General features: G+C 32.3%; 2 protein-coding genes across 4 annotated transcripts in view; one reads left to right on the plus strand and one right to left on the minus strand.

Moving 5' to 3' along the window:
- LOC118072323 (CD151 antigen-like) overlaps window positions 1-22567 on the plus strand; it is a 57670-nt gene that overhangs the window by 33637 nt on the left and 1466 nt on the right. The window lies entirely within an intron of this gene.
- The window catches only part of Ten-a (tenascin accessory), a 297917-nt gene that overhangs the window by 27371 nt on the left and 247979 nt on the right, over window positions 1-22567 (minus strand). For all 3 annotated transcript variants that reach the window (XM_035092066.1, XM_035092067.1, XM_035092068.1), the window contains one exon: window positions 945-1216. In XM_035092066.1, coding sequence (XP_034947957.1) covers window positions 945-1216 — 272 coding nt within the window. The remainder of the gene's footprint in view (window positions 1-944; window positions 1217-22567) is intronic.

Below are 22567 nucleotides of genomic sequence, written 5' to 3' on the forward strand. Positions count from 1 at the left end.
CCTTGTACTATTAAAAACTAATTTGTCTTCGAAAGATGATCAGCTCGAAACAAAACAAAAAACAATTCGATAAATACATCTCCAAAGGTTGTTTATTTAATGAACCCATCTCCAAAAAGTAAAACTTTTTCTCTCCGAGGTATTTAATAACCGAATTCCGGAGTTAAAAATGCTGTGTAATGAATCAAAATGAAATTTTCAATCACATCTGTCGACAGAATCATTGTCCAAACTAGAATATGGTACCCGGAAGAAAAACGTGATCACTGACCATAAGGGAAATTCTCAACGGTTAATCAGAATAGTCGAGAAAATAATGATTAGTCGAGAGAATTGGGAACTATGGCTGATCAATTCCACTAATCTCAAGGGATTGGAATTTATTTAGTTGTTGGCAGGGTTTCTTCACCCTGAGTAAGCACTTCTTAAGCCAACGTGAATCTGTCCCATGTGAATAGAGCATTTATTATGTATCGAGTCTGCTAAATATTCCTCCTTCTCGGTGGGAAGTTGGTGGCGACTTTTCGACTTGAATGAATCAATAGTGAGTAAGACTTGGGAAGCAATCTAGAAAGGGCCGTTGACTCGTCTATTAAGACAGTAAGGTTGGGCGACATCATTAGAGCAAATCGTTAACGGTCTATTGGCTTATTGAGAGCAAAGTCAGGGCGTTCACAGGAACGCTCCACTGACAACACACAAGTTATGCATACACCATTGCCCACCCTGGCTGTTCGTGAGAACGGACGTGACCTCCATTTGCAATGTCTTAACAATGTCGTCAAGAGAACGAAGAAACGCATGCGTCCAACAATATCAAACTCGCCAAGTCCACGAAACTCAAATAGTCATTTATTTCTGCTTCCCATTTGCTTTATTTCTGTTACAAATTCTCTCTAGCTGTACCATTGCATCAAGATGGTGGTACATGGAATAATACTTACCAGCAAAATAAGCAAGTATCGCTGTGAGAGCGACAGTAAGGAATATCAAGGTGACAGAGAAGCACTTCCATGAACATCGATGTTGGCATCGTTTGTCAATGTGGAAACGTGAAGGCGAGTACGGAGAGTAATGGGGTCCAACAGCGGAACGGAGCGGGAAGCTAGGCATAACCAGCGGTTGACCCTGGCCACCCGGAGCTGCTCCACCATTCCCAGTACCCACTCCGCTACCTAACGAACCGACGGTCACCTGCTGTTGCGGGGGTGGTAATCTGGAACAATTGGAAAGAAAACAAATATATTATTACCAGTTTATTGTGTACAATATACCTGTTTGTATTTATTTTTCGGTTGTTATATTCATCAGGATTTGAAGCGTATATAACGATGACATAATATAGGAGTTATTCCAAAGGATATAATTGTTAGTAACAATTGTATAACATGGTTTAATATGACTCTTTTATCGATCTTGGATTATTAAAGTTTAATGTAGCATCACGCAATTTAAATAATTATTGTATGGAAGGTTGGGAAATAAATGGTTAGCATTGGGTTATAATAATTAATTTAATGTCTGTTGAAATATTATTTAAGTTTTTGAAATTTTACCTGTACTAATTATTATTTTATTATTAATATTCATAAAAGTATTGTGCTAGTTTATTTTCATTATAAAATTTGTTTAAAAATTCTTTTTTGACCTGATTTTTTTTCACAAAATAATCTACAAAGGGTTCATTGAAAACGAAAAAAAAAGAGGTTTTTTTTTAATAATTTATCTCCAAGTGTATATTTTACATTACAGAATGGATTTTGCATTTTTCTCAATACTATTGTGCATTTGTTAAGGTTTTTATGATAAAGTAATGAGATTGTGAACAAGCTGAATTAATTATTATTGCAGTAGCTTTTATGTTCTTTTTTAGCAGATTGTGGAAAAGATTTGTCGAAATAACAATAATTGATAGAAATCAGCTTTATTTAAAATAATAAAAAAAGCTTTTTACAATATATAAATGTCTAAAATAGATATGATTATAAATCAAAAACTTCTTCACAGTGAACATAAATAACTTTTCAACTTTTTTATTCTTGTTTAAATCTAGTAACTTAATGTAACTTATAATTATATTTTTATTAAAGGGTAAATATATGGGCCGTTCTGCACTGAATAAGTAGTCGTGTACTGAGTATATAACCGAGTACAAACGTGTAGTAAAAAAATGTCGTGGGCTTAATAAGAATAAAATGAAATATCATGCGGTGGTAGGTGAGGTGTGTAGCTTTTGTCCAACGGCATGGAAGAGACAAGATCAAGAAAAGGAAAAATGTTCTTCAGTCTCTTGTATAAATCTTTCAAAAGTAAAGGTGAGGGAGTGAGAGAGAATCGTAGGGCGAAAAAAAAAAGAATTGTCCTACCCATGCGCAACGACCTGAAGAGCACGTCGACCCGTGTCAACATTTTTATCTTCGTCATCATCGATATTTATGATCCGAGAACGTAATGTGTGCATTCATAGCTTCACGTCAATGAGAAAAAAAAAACTAGAGGCGTGGATATTTAATAGAGTTCAGGCAAGTAAATATAATTATTCGATAATCGGATAAACTCCTGTATGAATGGAATTAGTTTGACCACAATCTATACATGTGTGTGCTTGAGTTCTGCTTTTATATATCAATGAGATGAAATTCTATTATGAGAATAGAAACGACCACGATTCACGGCTGTGGCTAAGTTTGTGGCCAAAAAATATGGAAGAGAACGATAAAAGATAGGAATATGATGGAACGAAGAGACCGTTATATAGCTCCTGCCAATACCTAAGGTCAATATTGAATTTTCCCGCGTGCAAACCATAATAACAAGACCCATATGGTCTTCTCCGCAACTGGATATTTTCTATCTCTAAATAGTTACACTCGAAACCTTTTTTTGACAGGAAAAAAGATGAAGATAACACAAAGTAAATTTTTTTCTAAATAAAATACAAAATATTTTCGAGTTACCGAGTGAAAATATATTTTTTGGGAGAAAGGAAATGTAGGTATTTGGTTAAAAATTTAAACTGTCGTTATGTTTTATTCATATTATTTCACTGGATAAATTTTTTTGGTCAATAGTTAATCAGCATGAAAGAGGGAAAAATGTTTTGATCAATTTTATTATCTAGAGTAATTTATTTGTTGGATAAATGAAGTAATTAGTGGCTAATATTTTTTGGATTTTGTCAAGTCGCAAAAAATTGAGATCGTTAATGTGACTTCTGGCAGAAGTCCGAATGGTTATAGACCATAAAAGACAAAGGTCATTGGATTACAGAGAAATGAAGCGGTGCGACAAATAATTACATTTTTCTAAATGTACTATCGTTAACTGAGAAAGATAGATATCATGGTGAGAATTAATTTACCAGAACGATCGTGAGAAAGATCCAAAATTATTCTTCGGGTCATAAAGTGCAATCTTTTGTGAAAAAAAAAAATTCACAATAAAATTTATTTAATAGAGAAGAGCATTTCAATTATAATTTAAACCAAAAAAAAAAAAAATATTTAGTCGATTTAAATAAAGACACTAATTTATTCATGATGATTTTTTTTTTTTTGTAATAAAATAACAGAATAATAATTTAGATTCTCAGCACATTAAACAATGGTTACAAAATATATATTAAAATGAATGAGACTTTCACAACAATTTTTATAGACTATTCTCTCCATGTAGGGATGTAGTTGGAGGTGGCTAAAGACACATTATAGCACAATATCACGAATGGTAGGAAGTAATAATTCGAATGTAGGTAAAATTCAAAGAGTTTGGGTTTCGTGAGTAGGATCGATATTTCATGAGGTCTCAAGGAAATAGAAAGAAAGAATGCTCGAGACATATGTCAAAAATTATCGTCGCTTGCACATTGCAGGGAATGAAATGCATGATAAATAATTCATGATGGCTATATGTGTTTTAACCTGTGGTGCGTGGAACGTTGATAAAAATATGCATGAAAGAAATAACAACGAGTAAAACATATAGGTATAAAGTCACAATACATAGAATGTATATAGAAGGGAGGTAGGTAGTAGGTTTTATAGTGATAGGCGCGTCGATCGAGTCAATGTAAAACACGAATCCCATTAATACTCAGTCGAGCGTACAACGAGTGGAGCACATGGTTTGTTGTGTTAAATAATTGTGAAGCAGTGGTGGTCGCGTGAACACCACCCTGCGAGGTCCTTGATTGCACTTAACGGACGGAGAGGGTTCGTAAGGAAAGATGGTCGTGTGAGCCTAGCAATAACTTCAGCTGTCTCACTTATTCATTCTCTTGGTTCATGGAACCCAATAAGTCAGGATGATTCGTTGCTACTCCCCCTAGTCGTAATACGACTTAATCCATTTGTACAACTAAGTCGTTTACTCAAAATTGGGTTATATTTTCTAATCGATATGATGAATTAGGTTGGCACCAAGTACTTGGTGTCGTTGTGTGTGCTCAGCTCTCTAGATGTGTTTGAGAACTAAAGCCTTGTTTTATACGGCACTAAGCGAATCCGCATTTCGGGTCACGATCTCCAAGAAGAGCATCGCGGTAGAACAGATGCGTCTTCGCCTCGTCTGCTTTGGGTTTTGCGGGTTTTGTAAGTCACGTACGCCGAGCATCGTGTACCCACGTAATACGAACAGAATTGGTTCGCGTCGAGTCGAGTAATAATTCTGGAGATACGTTTACAATGAGTCGTAAGCACTACAAAATATGTCGAGGATTCAACTGCAGAATATAATGACACTCAATAATTGGAAAAAGTTCACTATTGAATTTGTGATGAAATTACTGAGCTGTGTTAATTGTCATGGGAAGAAAATTTAAAGTCATTTGTTGGTTTAAAAAATATTTTTAAAAACCATTTCTTTGATTAAAGAAAAATATTTATGTACTTGAGTAATTAAAAATTAAATTCAATTACATATTCCTAGGTAATAACAATTGAAAACAAAGACGAGAAAAAATGTTTTTCAATAGAAAGTGAGAGTTAATTTGTGTAGAGCAAGAATTGCAAAGCGTTGGGGTAGAAAACCCTTTTAGATAATTGAAGATATGAATTGATAAAGTCACTTAGGGTTGAAAGGGTTATTCTGTAAAATCGAAATTTTATTGCCTCGCAATCACCACTTTTTAGAATTTAATTTTATCAAACATTATAATCAAAGAAAACAATATATATAATCATGTGTTATTTATTTTAAAATCAACTGTAAATAAAATTAGCACTTGGGAATTAATTTTAACAATGAAATAAAAATAAATAGATAGACAATTATTCAATTTCAATTATGCAGTTTTATCACTATTATTTTATTGGAATGAAAGGAAAAGTAATTGATTTTCAGTACAGAGACGTCAAAAAGTATTTGCGTGAATGAAAAAAGATGTAATGTCTCTGGTGTCTACTAAATTGACTAGTGTCGATATTGAAAGCCAAAATGGTAATTGTCAAACTGGTTTCTGTACACTAGTAGTACATATTCACATATTGCGTCGAGAGTGTCGTCTGAGTGGAAGATTGGACCACTCGGGGTGCTTTGCCGATATATTCTTGCGTGTGATCCAATTACGACGTGCAGAGTTTGCAATGCATTGGTATGGATAGCCATTGTATTACGTTATTCGTTGTTAGCTGAAAGCGTTATATACACAAGAGCAAATACAAAAATCACTGGATACCTAAATGGGAAATAAAACAATTGCAAAAATAAAAAATGAAAGAATTTGTTAGAGGGAAAGAAGAACAGAGGCAAAAAGGTGATGAGAAAAACCGAATTAACGATTTTATCAAATTCTAAAAAAAAAAATATTCTATTCAATTATTTCATTACTGTTTAGTTTTTGCAATACACTTAATCACATGTGGGACAACTGAAAAAAAAAAAAAAAAAGAAATACTCGGATGAAATTAGTGAGGATAATTAGCATCAATCTTTCATCAAGTATCAATTACTAAAAGGAAAGATTTTAAGAAAATATTTGATATCCTCAAGTTAGCAGCTGCAATTCTTCTTCCTCAAGAAAAAGAAACGGAAGAGGAGGCACAAAGGCAAAAGAAAAGTAACTCGAGAGCGTAGATGTCAAAAGAGCTGAAATCGAATCTTGTAGAAGACTTGAGAATGAAAAATTACGAACCAAGCCATGTCTAGTTTCTCTACATTTAAGAAAAGATCAGACATCTTTTTCGTTATATAGCATACTTTTTTCGCATTACAAACTATAAATTTCTCTCATCTTTCTTTCATATTACGAACCTTTTCTCCATATCTAATGACATCATTCAACACCTCTTGACGATTAATTTTGTCATTTAATATTCATTATGACTCGAGTGAAAGAGGAGATTGTACAACAGGCGACAGCAAGACGATAATATTAAAATTATGAGTTTAATCGTTCAATATATAGTTAATGTCTCGTGTAGTCACGTTCGACTTGACTTGAATTTAACTCGGAGCATTTACTAAGCCATTATGTCGTTGATGCAACGTAATTGCATTATCGGTTTGATACTCGATACTCAACTAACTTCGATGTCGATATTAATTACAATGATTTAAAACGCCTGAGGCTAAGAAACACATTGGAGCAGCAGCTCAGAAATGCGGTCGATGAGCTTCACTTCTGTGGAAAAAAATTAAAGCACACTCAAGATGCAACACCAGCTAAGTAGGTCTCTCCTAAGAAACCTGCATCGTCAGTTGTAATGCACCCGCGACGGAAGTATTGTAAAATGTGACACTTTGCAGCTGGGACTGCAGTAACATCTCTCTTTCCTCTTCTTTCATTCCACACTATCCTCTTTTCTATTTCCCTTTGCTCAAGTAATACAATCCACCGTAAATCCTTACCTCCTGAAAAGCTACCGCCAACGTGTCCAACGAGAGCATATTTACGCAGCAACGTAAACCGCAACTAACCAACAAGTGAATATATATAACTCTACCTCAAAAATTCTACAAATAACATAACTAAAATATGCTAAGAGAATTGGACATGAAACTCCACTACCTGTAATTTATAATTTTGTTTGTTAAATATTTGGACAACTAATGCTAACTTTTGCATTTTTCAAGAATATCACTCTTTTTTCTCTCTCTCCCCCCTAGTAAATCACGGAAAATGTTTTACAAATTTATTTTATGCAGCTAAATAAAAGAAGTGCTCTGTTGTATTTACATACTTGATGATAAAATACTAAAATCAGTGGATATGGAATGAGAATCTGAATTGTTAGGATTTTATGAATTTTGGTTTGAAACAATTATTCGAAATTTTGTAATTTATAAGTTGATTATTGTATTATAAAAAATTGATACTCGAGAACTGATACAATATCAACGCAATATCAATGTAATAGCAGTATTGGAAGAATATTTTATATAGCATTTAAAGTTAAAACTCATCGTGAACTCTTTTCATAACGTATGGATTAAAGTTATATTGAGTAGAAATGTTATATGTTCGATACATGAATATAGTTACTAATAATAAATGTTTGTCAGTTATTGGTATATATGTATATATCAATATTTGCTATTAAATTTCTCAGTTTCACTAAATCTCTATCAAAATAATAATAACATTGAAATTATGATTATTCAAATTACTACTATCATTTGCTGAAGCATCATTCTTCTATAAAGTAAACAATTAGTAAATTAAATTCAAAACTATCTAGCAAAAGTTTATGTTTTATTTTATTTATTTTTTTTAATAAATATTTAAAATTGTTTATTGAATGTATAAAAAATAATTTTACTGAATATTAATATTCATTACAATTGCATGATATTTTTTTATTAAAAATTGCAAATATTCCGACTATTCTTGAATATGAAACATTCATTTAAATTGAAAAAAAAAAATAGTAAAATTGTTTTTTATTGAGTAAGTGAAGACAATTGGTAAAAATGAAATATTTTATTTACAACAAACTTTTTTAAAAGTTTTTTTTCAGCTTCAATTGATTGTTTTACATAGAAAATAAATTAAAAAAGGGTTTGGAGTCAGGTAAAAATTAAAAAATAAATAGAAAGACAAAGAATGTATAAATAAAAGGATGAAATTCTTGTTGATTTTTTTTTTGTTTACAAGACATGCAGGAAAGACGAAAAATAAATGAAAGATGCGTGAAAAGAAACGTATACAGATCACACTAATAACAGTATATGTAATCGTGTACGGTTCGTGCAGAAAATACGTAGCTACGTGGGAACGGAATTTTTCTCTTATTCGAGTTCTTTATTGCAGATGATCGGAATTGAATAATGCAATGGCGCGGTAGCTTATTCAAGAGAGAAAAATTCAGCACGTTATATCGATCAAATTGAACACGGTATCCTTCATACAAGATATCGATTATGTATATAGATATTTTGTACATTCGTAATACAAGAGATATTTTTCATACGTCTTTAAATTTCCTAACATTATTCGGAGCAAACTTTCATTTAAATACCATCTCTTTTGTGAAAGGAGAAAAAAATGCTTAAATAAACATCTACTGTTTATCCAACGTCGAACAGCCGTAGGACATAACTGTCTGGACGATTTTGCACTCATTCCAAGACTTAAAAGTTGAGAAATTCCATTTGTTGGCGAGTTTACTTCATTCCAAGTCTTCTTGAGAAGAAGTTTATCGAGCGCCAGTCATGAAAAGACTAATATATCCATGACAGGGAAATTTTTTCTACCAAAAAAAAAAAAGCTGCACGTTCTTAAACTGTCCAAAAACTGAATGTGACGTGTGTTTTACAATCAAAATAAAGAAAAAAAAAACATACAAAGGGAGCTTGTAAAGAAAAGGGCATGACAGTCAAAGCAGCTTTGCAAGTCGCATCACGTACATGTGTGTCTTGTAGCACTCGGACTATCGTATAAGAAACTGCTATGTAGGAAATTATTATTCTGACTAGGTAAAACTCCAAGGAAACACGTGATGAAGGATATCCCTGCTTGAGACTACAAAGAAAATATCGTTTAAAGCGTGATCAAAAAAAAAAAAAAAGGAGAAAACTTTACGAGACAGCATGAAGAATCTTTCAAAGTTCATGATACGTAAAAAATGGAGGTTGAAAATCAGAGAGATTTGATAGGGTAGATGTAATAATAGAGAAGGAGAGGATGAGTAAGAAGGTTGTTGAAAAAGTGAGGAATAAAATATAGAATATAAGAGGTGTGATATTGTTAAAAAGGTGAAATGAAACCTGGGCATCTTATCCACATCTTGTTCTTCTCGACCCTCAGTTGGTGGTATGTTGGAGCAGCCGTCACGAAGTTCGGAACATAAAGTATATGTGGGAAATGTATCATCTCTTGGATCCACAAAGTTTGACGGTATTCGATCATCTTCTAGCCCCGGATACTGTTGTCGCATCCTAACAACGTGGGGAGGAACTGAAAGTGTCGCAAAAGTACCAAGGAAGCAAAGAAACTACTACTTCTACTTCTGATGTCGTTGTCACTTGTCTAGAAGGGGAGAATATTACACCACGTGTGCCAGTAATAAGATTGTGTGCGTGACGACAATGCAAAAATGACAAAGACCTCGAAAGCTGACTCGATAGCTCCAATGAGAGGGATGAAATAGAGAAACGAGTGAGATACCGACGTGATGAGGATGATCTAACTGTCGACGTCGTTTTTTCTCTGCCAGTTCTCAACACACTAGAAAATTACTCTGCCTCATTGGTGAGCTAAGTATCAAAACATCTTATCATTTTTTTATCGTCCAACATGTATTAACTCGGAATGAAATGAAGAGGTAATTTGAGAAAAATCATTCACCTTATCTTAGTTACAGTATGATAAAGTATGAATCATAAAATTGCACAGGAAAAAATAAGATTTAAAACTGCTATATATTTTTATTCATTTTTTATTCAACTGATAGCAAAGAATAAATAAAATTCTCTTTTTTTTGTTTAAATTTTATTTATTAAATTAAGCTTGACATGGTTTCTGTCAAAATCCCAGTGATTTATTCTAGAATTCGTAGAATATTGATTGACTGGATTCAGTTTGAAGAGAAATGAATGACAAGATGTGGGTTAAAGTCTCCATCTTGCTATGTAAATAATAAAAAGTAATTGTTTTAAATCAATCAAGTTGATATTTTAAGTATAATCCATAAGATACAGTTACTTATTATTCATATCACAAAAGATTGATTGATTTTTTGGTAATAAAGTCTGGAGTGGAACTACTAGATAATCTATTGTTTTATTTATCAACTCCAGACAATGAATGATAGGTTATCTATCAGAGCTTCTGAAATGATATTATTTTTTATAAACAAAAGTTTCAAACTTTTTGTCTTGGATAGCTGGAATTGATTTATTATTGATAAAAAAAATTTTTTTTTATTTATTATTTAGAAATCAGGATTGAAATATCATAAAATAACCGGCTGTCTATTAGCCCTTAAGGGGAAATAAAACGACAACCCATAAGTGGAAATTTTGCTTCAAGTGTTTAAATAATAAATGAACCTTTCTTCTAGAAATAACATGTTGGAGCTTTTTAGAAGAAAGACACATGATTTTTTTTTTCTCAAATCTTTGATAATTTTTTGATGATATAAAATAGACGTTGTAGTAAATGAACATTTAAAAATGCAAGACTTCTGGATTAATAGTTAATAAAAATACAGCATCAAAAGAATCATCAACTTCAGTATGGAAAATATAAAGGCATTGACTTTTAAAAAGATTTTCACTGGTAAAAATGAAAGAGTCTATCTGGAAGTCTTTTCCCGTACGGCTGGAATTAATTAAAAAATATATCCCAAGGGAGGAAGTATTTTTTTTTGCTAGAACCAGAGAATTAAGGATGAATCGAGGCAATGAAAGAGGGAGAGATGGAAGTGCGAAGGGTAGAAAATAAAGAAAAAAGTAAAACGTGACGTCAACAGACGGTATCCTTTGATATTCTTGGATGGAATATAACTTTCCTAGGAAAGATTCACAGTCCCTGAAGGAACTCAATTTAGTTGGTCTTGGCGTTTCAGATGAGGTTCACTAACGAAGAAAAATCGTAAGCAAGATAGTGTGTTCACTTTTTGTATATACATATCAGTAAAATATAGCACACGGTATACAACAAATATACTTGATGCGTATATGTGTACTACATTCGTTAAAAAAATGTCTTGTATGTACGAAGGATTCAGCGGCTTTAGAGCGCAAACGAGGGGTCGTGTGCATTCATCTGAAGACTTAGAGTATCTCTGTCATTATAATAAGTATAAAGCATACTTTGTGGATAGGAAAGATGTTGGTGACGGAAAAAATAATCTTTCGAGTAAAAGGAGAAGGATGTCTTATACGGAAGAGCAAGCAAAAAAATCCTCACGTTATATTCGCAGTGGAAATATAGATGAGAGATGTCGTTTGCTGTTTCACGTTTCACTGCTTCGACGGAAATATACTTTACGGTCGACTGGATTACTGAATTCTTCCAACATTTATCCTTGTATTTTATTTATTACTACTATCATCATCATCATCATCAGAGGTAGAGAAGCATTTATTTGGTATTTGTTATTGAACAACTGCGAGTGGGGTCTAGTTAAATACTTTTCGATTAGGATTCTGGTGCTGCTAAAAGACATGAGAGCAAGGGACGCCTTGAATTCCCTTGAGGAAGTCGATCGTTTCTAACCGCAATCACAGACAACATCAACCGGAAGAAGCTTCTCTTGCTCTAGTAAAAGTATTTTTATTCTCGTGAGTGGTTGAAGGAAGAGAAGAAGACGGGGAAGCAGAAACGTTCGATACCTTAGAGTGAAAGAAGTAAATATAATTTGGCTGACGTTCACGATTGTCTGATGCATTATATATGTCTAGTTTTCTCGAGGACTTTTCGACCCTTCGGTCTAGCTTGCGCGTCAACTTGCTTCTCTTTCTTCGTCTTTATGTCGAGAGTAGAACGACGGAAAACTTGTCTATCGATTGCGACGGTTGCGAATGCGTCTCAGGCGGAAGCCCGCGAGGGAAATCGAGGAGGACGACTTGAGAGTCTCGCAGCCGGTGTGGATTATATTTTAGGACAGAAACTCCCTCATGCTACGCGATATAAGCTTCTAGCTTCTATATTTATCGCAAATCCACTCTTCTCTTTTTTATTCACATTCTCTTTTTCATCTCCCTCTCTCTACCTTTCTTTTCCTCGCGTACCAGTCATTTTGCTTTCTTTTTTTCAAGTAGTTAAACTCCCTGCCTGTTCACTTCTCTAGATAATTTGATTTGTAAAACGTCGACCATTATCCAGTTTATCGTCAAAATGATTAAATTGTCACTTATTCCAATCTCAACCTCTCATTCTTGTTCGTTAATTGTCAACGAATTATTTAAATGCCCCTGGAATTCGTCAATAACATAATTGCTCTGAAAAAAAATTCATTTATTTTCATTCTATTCTATTATTGGAAATCCGTCAATATTTTTTTTTTTTCAATAAAAAAGTTTATTTAATTATAAATAAGTCAGAGAATTTTTGAAATATCGGTACTTATTTGAGTTCTTTTAGATCATTTTTGTCACTTTTTAAGTCTGTTTCATTACTTTAAATTTTTTCTTCCAATTATAATCCTTTTTCAACCTTCAACATTATTTTTCTTATATTTTTTAAGAAATATCAGGTACTTAAAGCCATCTATTTCTTAAAAACCGTCATGTTAAAAATTAGTATAAAAAAAAAAGCCCCTGCACTGCAAATCTCGATTTTTAAACACATATTGTTTTCACACATTTAAGTGTGTTAAAAATGACGCGTTATATCCTTTATGCATACATGGAAGAATTTATTAATAAAATTATTTTTTATACATAATAATCAGGTAATTTTAAATACTGAAAAATCAGGACTTCAAAGTATTTAGACTAAGATGATTATTTATTAATCGAAAATGATTAATTTTAGTAAAGAGGAAAAGAAATGGTTTAAAGACAATATTTGGGGGAGTAAATATCCAATAGTTTTACTTTGTAATGGATAAGTATACGAATGTTGAATAGATGCGATGATTGTCTCGTCAGCGATTGAAAAATTTTCGTAATATAATTTTCCCCGGCACCATCACGTTTTCCCAAACTTTAGATTCGATCAATCCGTGAGTCGAAAGACAAGAAGATTGAATTTCATTTCCCGAGAGCTCTTCTGTGCGGCTCGTTGGTGTCGGAATATATATTTCCACAGTGGTTGGTATAGCAGCGAGCCATCGGGTGTCTGATGCTGAGCTAGAGAAAAGGATAGACATTTGAGTCTTTGTTATTCGGCAAGCACGACGTCGGCAATTTCCACTGGAATCGCAATAATTGCTAATAGTTAGCGCTCGATGAATTTTTTTGTTCCTCCTCTTTGCTCATTTATTTCTGACGAACGTCTCCTCATTTCGACGTGGAGCTTGGAACTTTTGAAAAGTGAAAACCGATACTATCGTTACGTATATATATTTATATACACGAAATGCAATGAGTTGATGGTATTCACTGAAAAATAGACTTGATTTTCATTTTGAAAATGCTCCGAGGAATTTCTATTGAAACCTGAGCATCTAAGGGGAAGAAATAACTAAGGTTAAGAATGAAAACAAAGGAAAATAGATAGATGAAAGGAGGGAAAAAAAGGAGCCGACAGTGTTTCGCTAGTCTCGTATTTCCTAACAAGAAGCTTTCACGCTCGTTTCACGATGCCAAACGTCTCTACGGGTGGTCCAGTCCTCTGCAAACAACAAGAGGCGAATGAACGACGAGTGTATATAGTTCGCATTGATGCAGATAGTGGTGTTGAGAGTGAACCCCGAGGTAAGGATATATAAAAGAATGATGAACGAAGGAAGAAAAAAGCTAAAGATTCGCTGGTGAGATTCTCCATCAGTCGATCCCACCTGCCGTTTCCCTTCGATGTATGTTTTTCTCTAAATCTATTCGATCCCCATTTATATCTACTTCACGAGAATTCGTCACGGCACTTGATTGTCAAAAAAGACGTAAATTTTCCAACTCTATAAAGGACGTTTAACGATAAGAAACGTCACAACGTTGATGTTATTGAGTAAAATTACTTTGAATGGTCTACATTTGTACTAAGTAAGAGATTATATGGCTTGACTCTGCTACCGGAAGCACTATTTCAACGTAATTGTACCAGTCATTCGACCCTCGCTTGCTGCACCCAAACAGACCCACCTTAACTACGATAGGAGCAGTCTCGGTGTAGATCTATTGCAGATATAGGGCAAATAAAACTTCCGGAAATGCCAACGACCTTTCGGAAACTGAGACAGCGAAATTTTCACTGTTTTTTTTCTACAGAAGAACAGTCGTTGTTGAAACAATAGTTTTAAATGTGTTTACTATTAAGACTGACAAATATTGACAGAGGAATAATTGCAGATGTTTAAACAGTCAAATAGTTTTCGACAAAAATAAATACTAATTAATGATATTAATTCAAAAAATATTATCTAATGAATTTTTCAACTAATTGAATGATAAAACAACTTGAGATCCAACATTGTTCAGTTGATGATGATTGAATAAAAACAATATTGGCATTTCTTTGCATAATATTATTATGTTAAATAAATTCAGATTCAACACTAATCTAATATGCATAGATTTTAAAAATACAATGAACTATTCTCTAGAGGAACAAATTGAAGTATTCAAGGAGAAAATGAATCATGAAAAGCCTGAGAAAATTGTAGAGAAAGAAATTTTAAAAAAATTACTCATTTTCCGACTGGAACAAAAAAAGAAGTCTTTTTGTTTCAAATAAATAATAATATTTGAATATTCGAGCAGGTATTCTATTGATGCTGACTGCTCATCATGCACTGATGCTAATGATTTGGAATCCATAGGAAAGAATGAATCAAGTGAATTTGTAGAGAGGTTTTTCTGTTGGATTTGATAGTTCTTTTGTGATGACTAACTACTTGAAGTTACCATTGTACTTGGAGAGGTTGACTGACCCTGAAGAAAAAAATCCACAAGTCGTGAAGAAATGAAAAGACAAACTGAAAAGAAGGAGGTATGGAAAAACGCGCAGGTCGTTTCTCTTTGGATGAATAAGGGAGTTGCCGTTGAGTAAGAAAGAGGAACTAAGGGAAATGTGTCTGAGTCGTTTTAATCGTACTAGGATAAAGGGAGAACGGAAGAGAAGGAAATGAGGAATAGAAGGGATAAAAAAAAAGAAATGTTTGAGAGAAAATAGCACTGTGGACGCTTGCACTTTATCTTACCTCCACTCAACCTCCACTATATATACATTCATGCGTACTGCAATTAGCTTGAGCATGATGGAGTCAGATGCAATAGTTCTTCATCAACTTGAATTTTCAAAGAAACTCTTTAACATCGTTTGAACTTTTCCTCTAGCTGTGATAAAGTATTTCACTGAAATAAGTTTAAGAGAACAGTTCAGTTATGCCATGACCATAGTGAGGTACTTTTATCATTTTATCTCCAAAGGACATTGATCATCAAGCCTAAGTGTACAGATGTTAGATAATTTTCTGCCTTCTGAGTCTCACCAGAGGTGCCAGTGACACATCGGGTGGTCGTATTATCGTCTTCGTGTATTTATCCAGAAGCTCATAAAAGGCGTGGCTGAATTCATGGCAATATAGGCATTTAGATACGCATCTGAACGTCTCGTATAATATCTACTAGCCATGAAACCCAGAATTCCCACTGTCTAATTATAATTTCAATAAAGATTCAATGATTAGATCAACTATTTTACATTTTAAACACGCTCATGATTCCATGTGCTTAAATGAAAAAAAAATAACTCCTAAATTCAGGCAATAAGTCAACGTTCTTGAGTTATAGCTCACGACAATAACCATGAGACATCGCCAGAAAAAAGATATATTTAAATATTAATATCTTCCTTTTGCTGTTATGCTAATTTTGGAAATTCTAATGTAAACTAATTGGCAGCATTGAATTATCGTTTCTCATGTTTACTAAAATTAATTCTACTCAAGAAATTTCGAAATCATTTCAATGAGAATGGTATACTGATAAAAGAAAGAAATACTTGAATTAAATAGAACTAATTCTTTTGTGTCGAAATTTCAATTATTGACCCATGTAACTTCTCACTATGAATGACAGTTAAATTGAAAGTTTTTCAAATAATAGTTGTAAAATACCGTAAACACTTGTCAGATATTATTTATTAGACAAGAGAGAAATTATCTAATTAATCAGAATTCACTGCACATGAGTTATTAAAAAATTTGTTAAATTATTTCTAATGAGTTGTAATAACATATAAAAACTTTCTAAATGTGAGGTAATAGAGTGATAAATATTCTGAACAATTCATTTCCTCGTTTGTGTTTAAAATTTATCTTTAAAGTGACATGAGATTGTAGATAAGAGTTTGTTTTAAGAAGGAAAAATTCATCACTGATGAGTCAAAATGGTGGGTTCCATTATTTTAAAAGTACTATAATGGTAGAGTCAATATTAATGAAATGATTCATCATGGTGATAATGAAGATAAAAATGAAAAATATGATGATTTTGGTATTTTATTTTTTCAATTGTTAATGACATTAATGCGAGTTAGGTGGTGATAAATCAGTAACTTTAGCAGCAAAGGTAATAAATCAGCGACGTGGATGCACCCTCGAGTGGTTGGGATTACTACACGCGGTGGTGCAGGTTCGTGTGTCGGTTGACGCTGCAACGCGAGACACAAAGCGGCAATACGAGAAGGCTTTTTGGGCTACTACATGGTCGTTAGTTAGTTCGTATTCACTGATGCATTGTCGTGTCATTCGTCTCGGATTCTTCGCATTTAAACACTCGGGTAGTCGACTCAAGTGAGGTCTGGCGTGTCAGATCACGAACAATGTGGTCTCCAGATGTATTATGAATCGGTCGATAGACCAATAGATGTTTCCTTTGTGCTTATTACATACTCGAACAAACATGTACAAGGACTTCAACAAGGATAAAATAAATAAACTGTATTTTTTGTCATACAGACAAAATAATTCATCGGGGATCCAAACAATTTTTTCTCAATTTATACAGAGTCTGCGTGCTTGAGCAATAAATTTTTCATTTCTTCAAGTGTATTCAATAATTCAGACACTACCTTATGTATACACATTGGGGAAGAATGTTATTTATACGCTAAAAGCAGTTATAACCCTCAGTCTATGGAAATGATGGAGAAATGTTGATGTATATGATGAATATAAAACTCATTAATTCTCATTTCAGTCGTTTTATTGTATTATTTACCTAAAGAGGAAGGAATTTACGTACCCCCCCCCCTCCCCTAAAAAATAAATGTGGGTATTGAGAATGTAGACAAATTTATCTTCTTATGTTCATGTAATAATATTTTATATTCAAACTTTCGTCAAAATAATTTTTTTTTCTTTTCAATCTTTAAATAATTTATCAATAATTACAATTCATCTTAATACTATTTTAATAATAAATTATTTTTTAATGATTTGTATTCTCCAATAGAAAAGAAATGAAAGAATATTCAGATGTACATAAGATATTTATTGGAGATTTTCTTTGGCTCCAGAATTTTTTTAATGATACTTTTATTTTCTCTTGAGAAGTAATGCACTCCAATATCCAAGTTAATTCTTTCTCAAAACTAAAATAGTTTTTATGGCACGCCGGAAGTAGAATAATAGTGCGTTTATAAAAATACAGAGGAGATTAGTATCGTTTTATTTTTCGGAGTAAGAATAAATTTGTCCACGTGGGTTGGGCGGTGCTTGGTTTACTGAATGGTTTCTTTCATTGCTGCCATAACGAATGCCGATCTCGTAAACGATATAACCGCGTCGTGCAACGGCTACAACCCCAGCATGGCTATTAATTTAGAATGTACAGTATTTTGTTCGAGAGACTGCTTGAAAAAGAATATTTATTATTCTCCATGAGATGCTTTGACCGCAAATTTATTGTCAACTATTAATATACTTTTACAGGTGAAATCGTTTGTGATGTTTTCTTTTTCAACGTTTAATTAACAATCAGAGTCAAATGAAGAATATCAAATTCATTGTCACATAATTAATGGATACACATTTGTATAAACAGAACATTTTAATTAGTTCTTCGGATTCAATTAAAATGACTTTTGAAACTGATTTATTATCTCTAGATCAAAGAGTAAATTGAACTTTCCGCATATCTGAAATATGATATTTGGCTTTCGATTTCAATTCAGTAGAATTCGTTTCAAGGAGGCCTGCACACAAACGATTTTCCGCCACCGCCACTGTATGTCCTCTCTCTCTCTCATGTCTCTAATATTGGTGTGAAGTCAAAGGACCAAGGAATGAGAGACTAAAAAAAAGATAGAAAAAAAAAGAGGTGGAAATGTTAAGAAGGATCGATTCTTGCGTTTTGTTGAGTTTGCTGAGCATAGCATGAAAGAATGAAAGAAGAAGAAGAAGAAGAAGTAGAAGGTATGTGAAAGAAATGAAACCAAACACTGAAGGCTTTTCCTCTGTAGGAAAGAATGAAGAAGACTTCATAAAATTCTAGAGAAGTAGTATCTAGGGAAATTCTTGCAGACTTGCTTGAGCATTTTTAATATATCCTTGAATGGAAAAGTGAGATTTTTTCCTTTATTTCTTTGCTATTGATTCACTAATTATGAAAGAATTCAAATTGAAATACTATTATTGTTTCTTTTGAAATTGGAAAGAAATTTAATTTGCAAAAGAGGATTTTTTTTTTTTTTCAATTAAGAAGAAATAAAAGTTGAGTTAATAATTTTTAATTTTCGACTAATTTATTTTAATTATATTAAATCTGATTGGGAAATAAATTACGAAAAAAATTTATGCAATATTTTCTCACAATAATTATGACTAGAGAGATTATTTAAAAAAAAATGATATCTTTATTCCTTGAAAAGCAGTATAAAAATTACACAAAATAGCTGTCACATTTGGACCCTTCAGAAAGTTATATATTTTAATTAGTACATTTTTAGTATGTATCTCCAACAATTAAATGCTATAATTTAAATTAAAAGGCTTTATCTGCCCGCATATATATTCACTCAAGGACACTTGAATTCTCAGCCTAGTAGAGAAGGAGGTGTGGAGCCTGAGGAATTTTAAGTGGCTCTGAGTTACGCACTAGGGCGAGACAAATAATGAACGCGATGACGAGAGTTTCGAGTACACATTAGAAAGAGAGCTACTATCTAGCTTGGTGAGGAAGAAAGAGAGAGAGAAAAACGACCGCTTAGAACTCTACATGTCAACTGGTCATCCGAATGTCATTATTGTCGGCTAGCATGGGACTAAGTCTCATAAATTATTTCTATCGTGACTAACACATTCGTATGACTGTGGTCGAGAAACATGTCACTCTTCATAAAAGCGAGACTTTGACAATATAAATTGTGACGAATCATTAATCACCAAGATTGAAGAGTAGGATAAGGTGAAAGTGGTTGGGGAATAGACAAAAAATTGATCATAAAGATGGAGAGAAGATACTTTAAGCTGGGAGCTGTTCCAGATCTCTAAAAGGTTTTGACTTTTGTAGCAATCACAATTGATAGATAATGTATCCTATTATCAGTTAATGATCTCCAACCAAACTCGATACATTTTTCAAATTTCGATATAATCACTAAAGTATTTCATCTCAATTCTAAAATAAAGATCGAAAGTACCGTGACATTTCACATTGAGAAGCAATTTCTGTTAAAAGTTCTCATGGGATGTAATCAACAAAGTTGTAATTACTTCGCACAGACTCGCCAAGGTTTTATTTTATCGTCTACCAATGAAGATATGGACAGATGTAATGCCACCAAGACAGTTTATTTTAAAACTCTCTTTTTTATTTTATCAAGTTCCTTTACAGTCTTCTCACATCATTCTCCTACTACTTTTCATCTTTTATTCAAACTGAATTACACTATAAATAAAATATAAATTGCTATTTAAAAGAAATTTTCTTTTCTTTGTTTTTAACTATCTTTTAATTTTGATTAAACACTGTAGACTGATGAATCATTACTTGCTGGTTATTTATTCGTGAAATTTATTAAATAAAATATCTAAATATCTGTTACAAAGTTTGGAAAATTTTTAGTAATGAATTATATTAAAATTAGTGAAAGTTAATAATGCAGCGTGTAATTAAACTAGACAAATATACATTCGTTTCATAAAGGATTTTGAAATGAAATACATTACATCATAGTAAATAGCAAATTGGTGTTTATCAAAGAGAAAATTTCATTATTTATTAAACCATAACGAAATATGAAAGGAGGAAAAATAAAGAATCAAATCTCATTGGATTATAGAAGAAGAATAAATCCACTTTTATATTTGTTAAAAACTATCGAAATTAATTTATGACAAGGGTTGGTGGAATAAAGAATGAAATTTAATAAACGCTAAGGACAAAGCATCTCTGTATTCTCGAGAGGTTGTAATTCAGGAGAACAGCATCGTTACACCCCTCGTTATTCTAATATCAGTAATATGATTGGCAGCTTTCTAAAGGGGAGAATATTTCAAGATATTATATTGTTACGTTTGTTAGGATAATAAAGATGAGACAGAAATACACGGGTAACACAAATTCTGGTTAACTCAAAGTTTATTCCTCCTGAGACAGAAGAAGATTAAAGATAACAGCGTCAAACAGTGTAATAAGAACGCAAGAAAAAATTCTGCGAGAGAAAAATATAAAAGATGAAGTGAAAATTATCCTTGACCAATTACTAAGTTCAAGGATACTTTTGTTCTTTTCCCTTTCTCTCATGATAAAATTTTATGGAGATATATCTCAAACATGACAGTTCTCTCATTTTAACTGAGAGATTATATTTTTATCATTTTGCTATAAAATATTTTTTTTCTCCAAGAAAAAAAAGCTTGGATAATAAATGAAGACAGTTAATTAAAAATTAAACATAATAATATCGTTTTTATATTTTATTTTTACTAATAAAATAAAATTTTATATTTTTTATATATCAATTTATTGATTATCAAGAATTTAATTCAATTTTTTTTTCAATTAATATGAATATAAAAACTAATTAACTTTACTAACATTTAATAATTAGCTATATTATATTGTTTAATAATAGAGTATATAATCAAATAATAAAAGTAAATATTTAATAGTAAATTAAAAAATTAAAAGACTACCTAATTTATTCGTTAATTGTGTTTGTCAATGCTGGAGATAGAGATGAGTAGATTGGTAAATAAAGATAAGAGTTAGGGTTGATGATGTCCACTCTTTGCATGCACAATAGAAGCTAATGTACTTTGTGCAAATTAACCTTAATGGGATTAAGTGGTTCTAAAAGGATGCATTGGAAATGTGCATTAGAAATATTATCATTTCACAAAATTATTTATTTATCTTTTCCCTCACTCGATGTTTTTTTTCCAAATGATGTTAAAGTTTTCTTTATGATTTTCAATAAAGATTATGGAGAAAATTAAGCAATTCAATTATTAAAATTAAGTCTTTAGACGAAATTGCCTATTGAATTGCTTTAAACGTTATGTTTTTATTTAATATTCTCTGGCATTATGGGAAAAGGTAATATTAGCTCTGGCGTCCATCCAGAAGCTCGTTGTGAATATATCCTCGTGCTTTACTCTAGATTATTTTCCTCTTTCTTCTTCATGGGGGTTTTTCATTTTAGTTGAATATTTCGCAAAACAAATTAGTTAATGTTTCTCTTCGTTCCATTCTTTTTTAATTCTATTCACGATGAGATGCAAAAAGTTTGTGATGTTCAACGGTAATTGGTATTTGAGAAACTTATGGGTGACTGACGATCCATCGATCATTTTCCTCATCAACAGCAACACTATCACACTCTCTGCACTCACTCTTATCAATTATTAACGTTCTAACGGCTATAGAGCTACAAGTAATTATCAAATACAATTTTTTCTCAGAATTTATCAACTGCTTTAAGAAAATCTCATCATGGCTAAAAAAAAAAAAAATTGATATTAAAAGAAAAAGAAGGTATTATAGTTTGACACACGTGAAAGATTAGAAAGTAAATTGGTTAAATTACTGAGAAATACCTGAGGAAAATAATAAATATGTGTTTTATGATTAATGGAAATAATAAATAACGAATGAACTGGTTTGAGTGTTGTTTTAACAAAACCATGTATGTTTTTGTTTGATATTGTGCGTACCTCTTTCACGCTTCCGTCAACTTTTACGCAAAATACATTCCCGAAAGTCAGACGGCGTGAAATTAACTTCTGGGCTCAGAGAACCTATCTTGATTTCCAGAGTGAGAATAGAACGATAATAAATGTTTATGTAAAAAAATTAATAAAAAAAAAAGGGAAGGTGAGATAGAAAACAAAGGGGAGGGCAATGTAAAGAGTAAATAAGTGACGATACCGGGGTAAAAAAAATTATTCGGATGATGAACACATGTTAAGTTGGGGAAAAAATGATGAAAAAAAAGTTTCTGAAAAGAGGAGAAATGAGGCGGAAAATTTTGATATCATCAGGACTTGAAGTGTACAAAGAATGAAACAAAGTT

Source organism: Chelonus insularis, unplaced genomic scaffold (genome assembly GCF_013357705.1).
Source record: "Chelonus insularis isolate UGA/USDA-ARS -01 unplaced genomic scaffold, ASM1335770v1 contig_93_pilon, whole genome shotgun sequence".
Classification (NCBI taxonomy): Eukaryota; Metazoa; Arthropoda; class Insecta; order Hymenoptera; family Braconidae; genus Chelonus; species Chelonus insularis.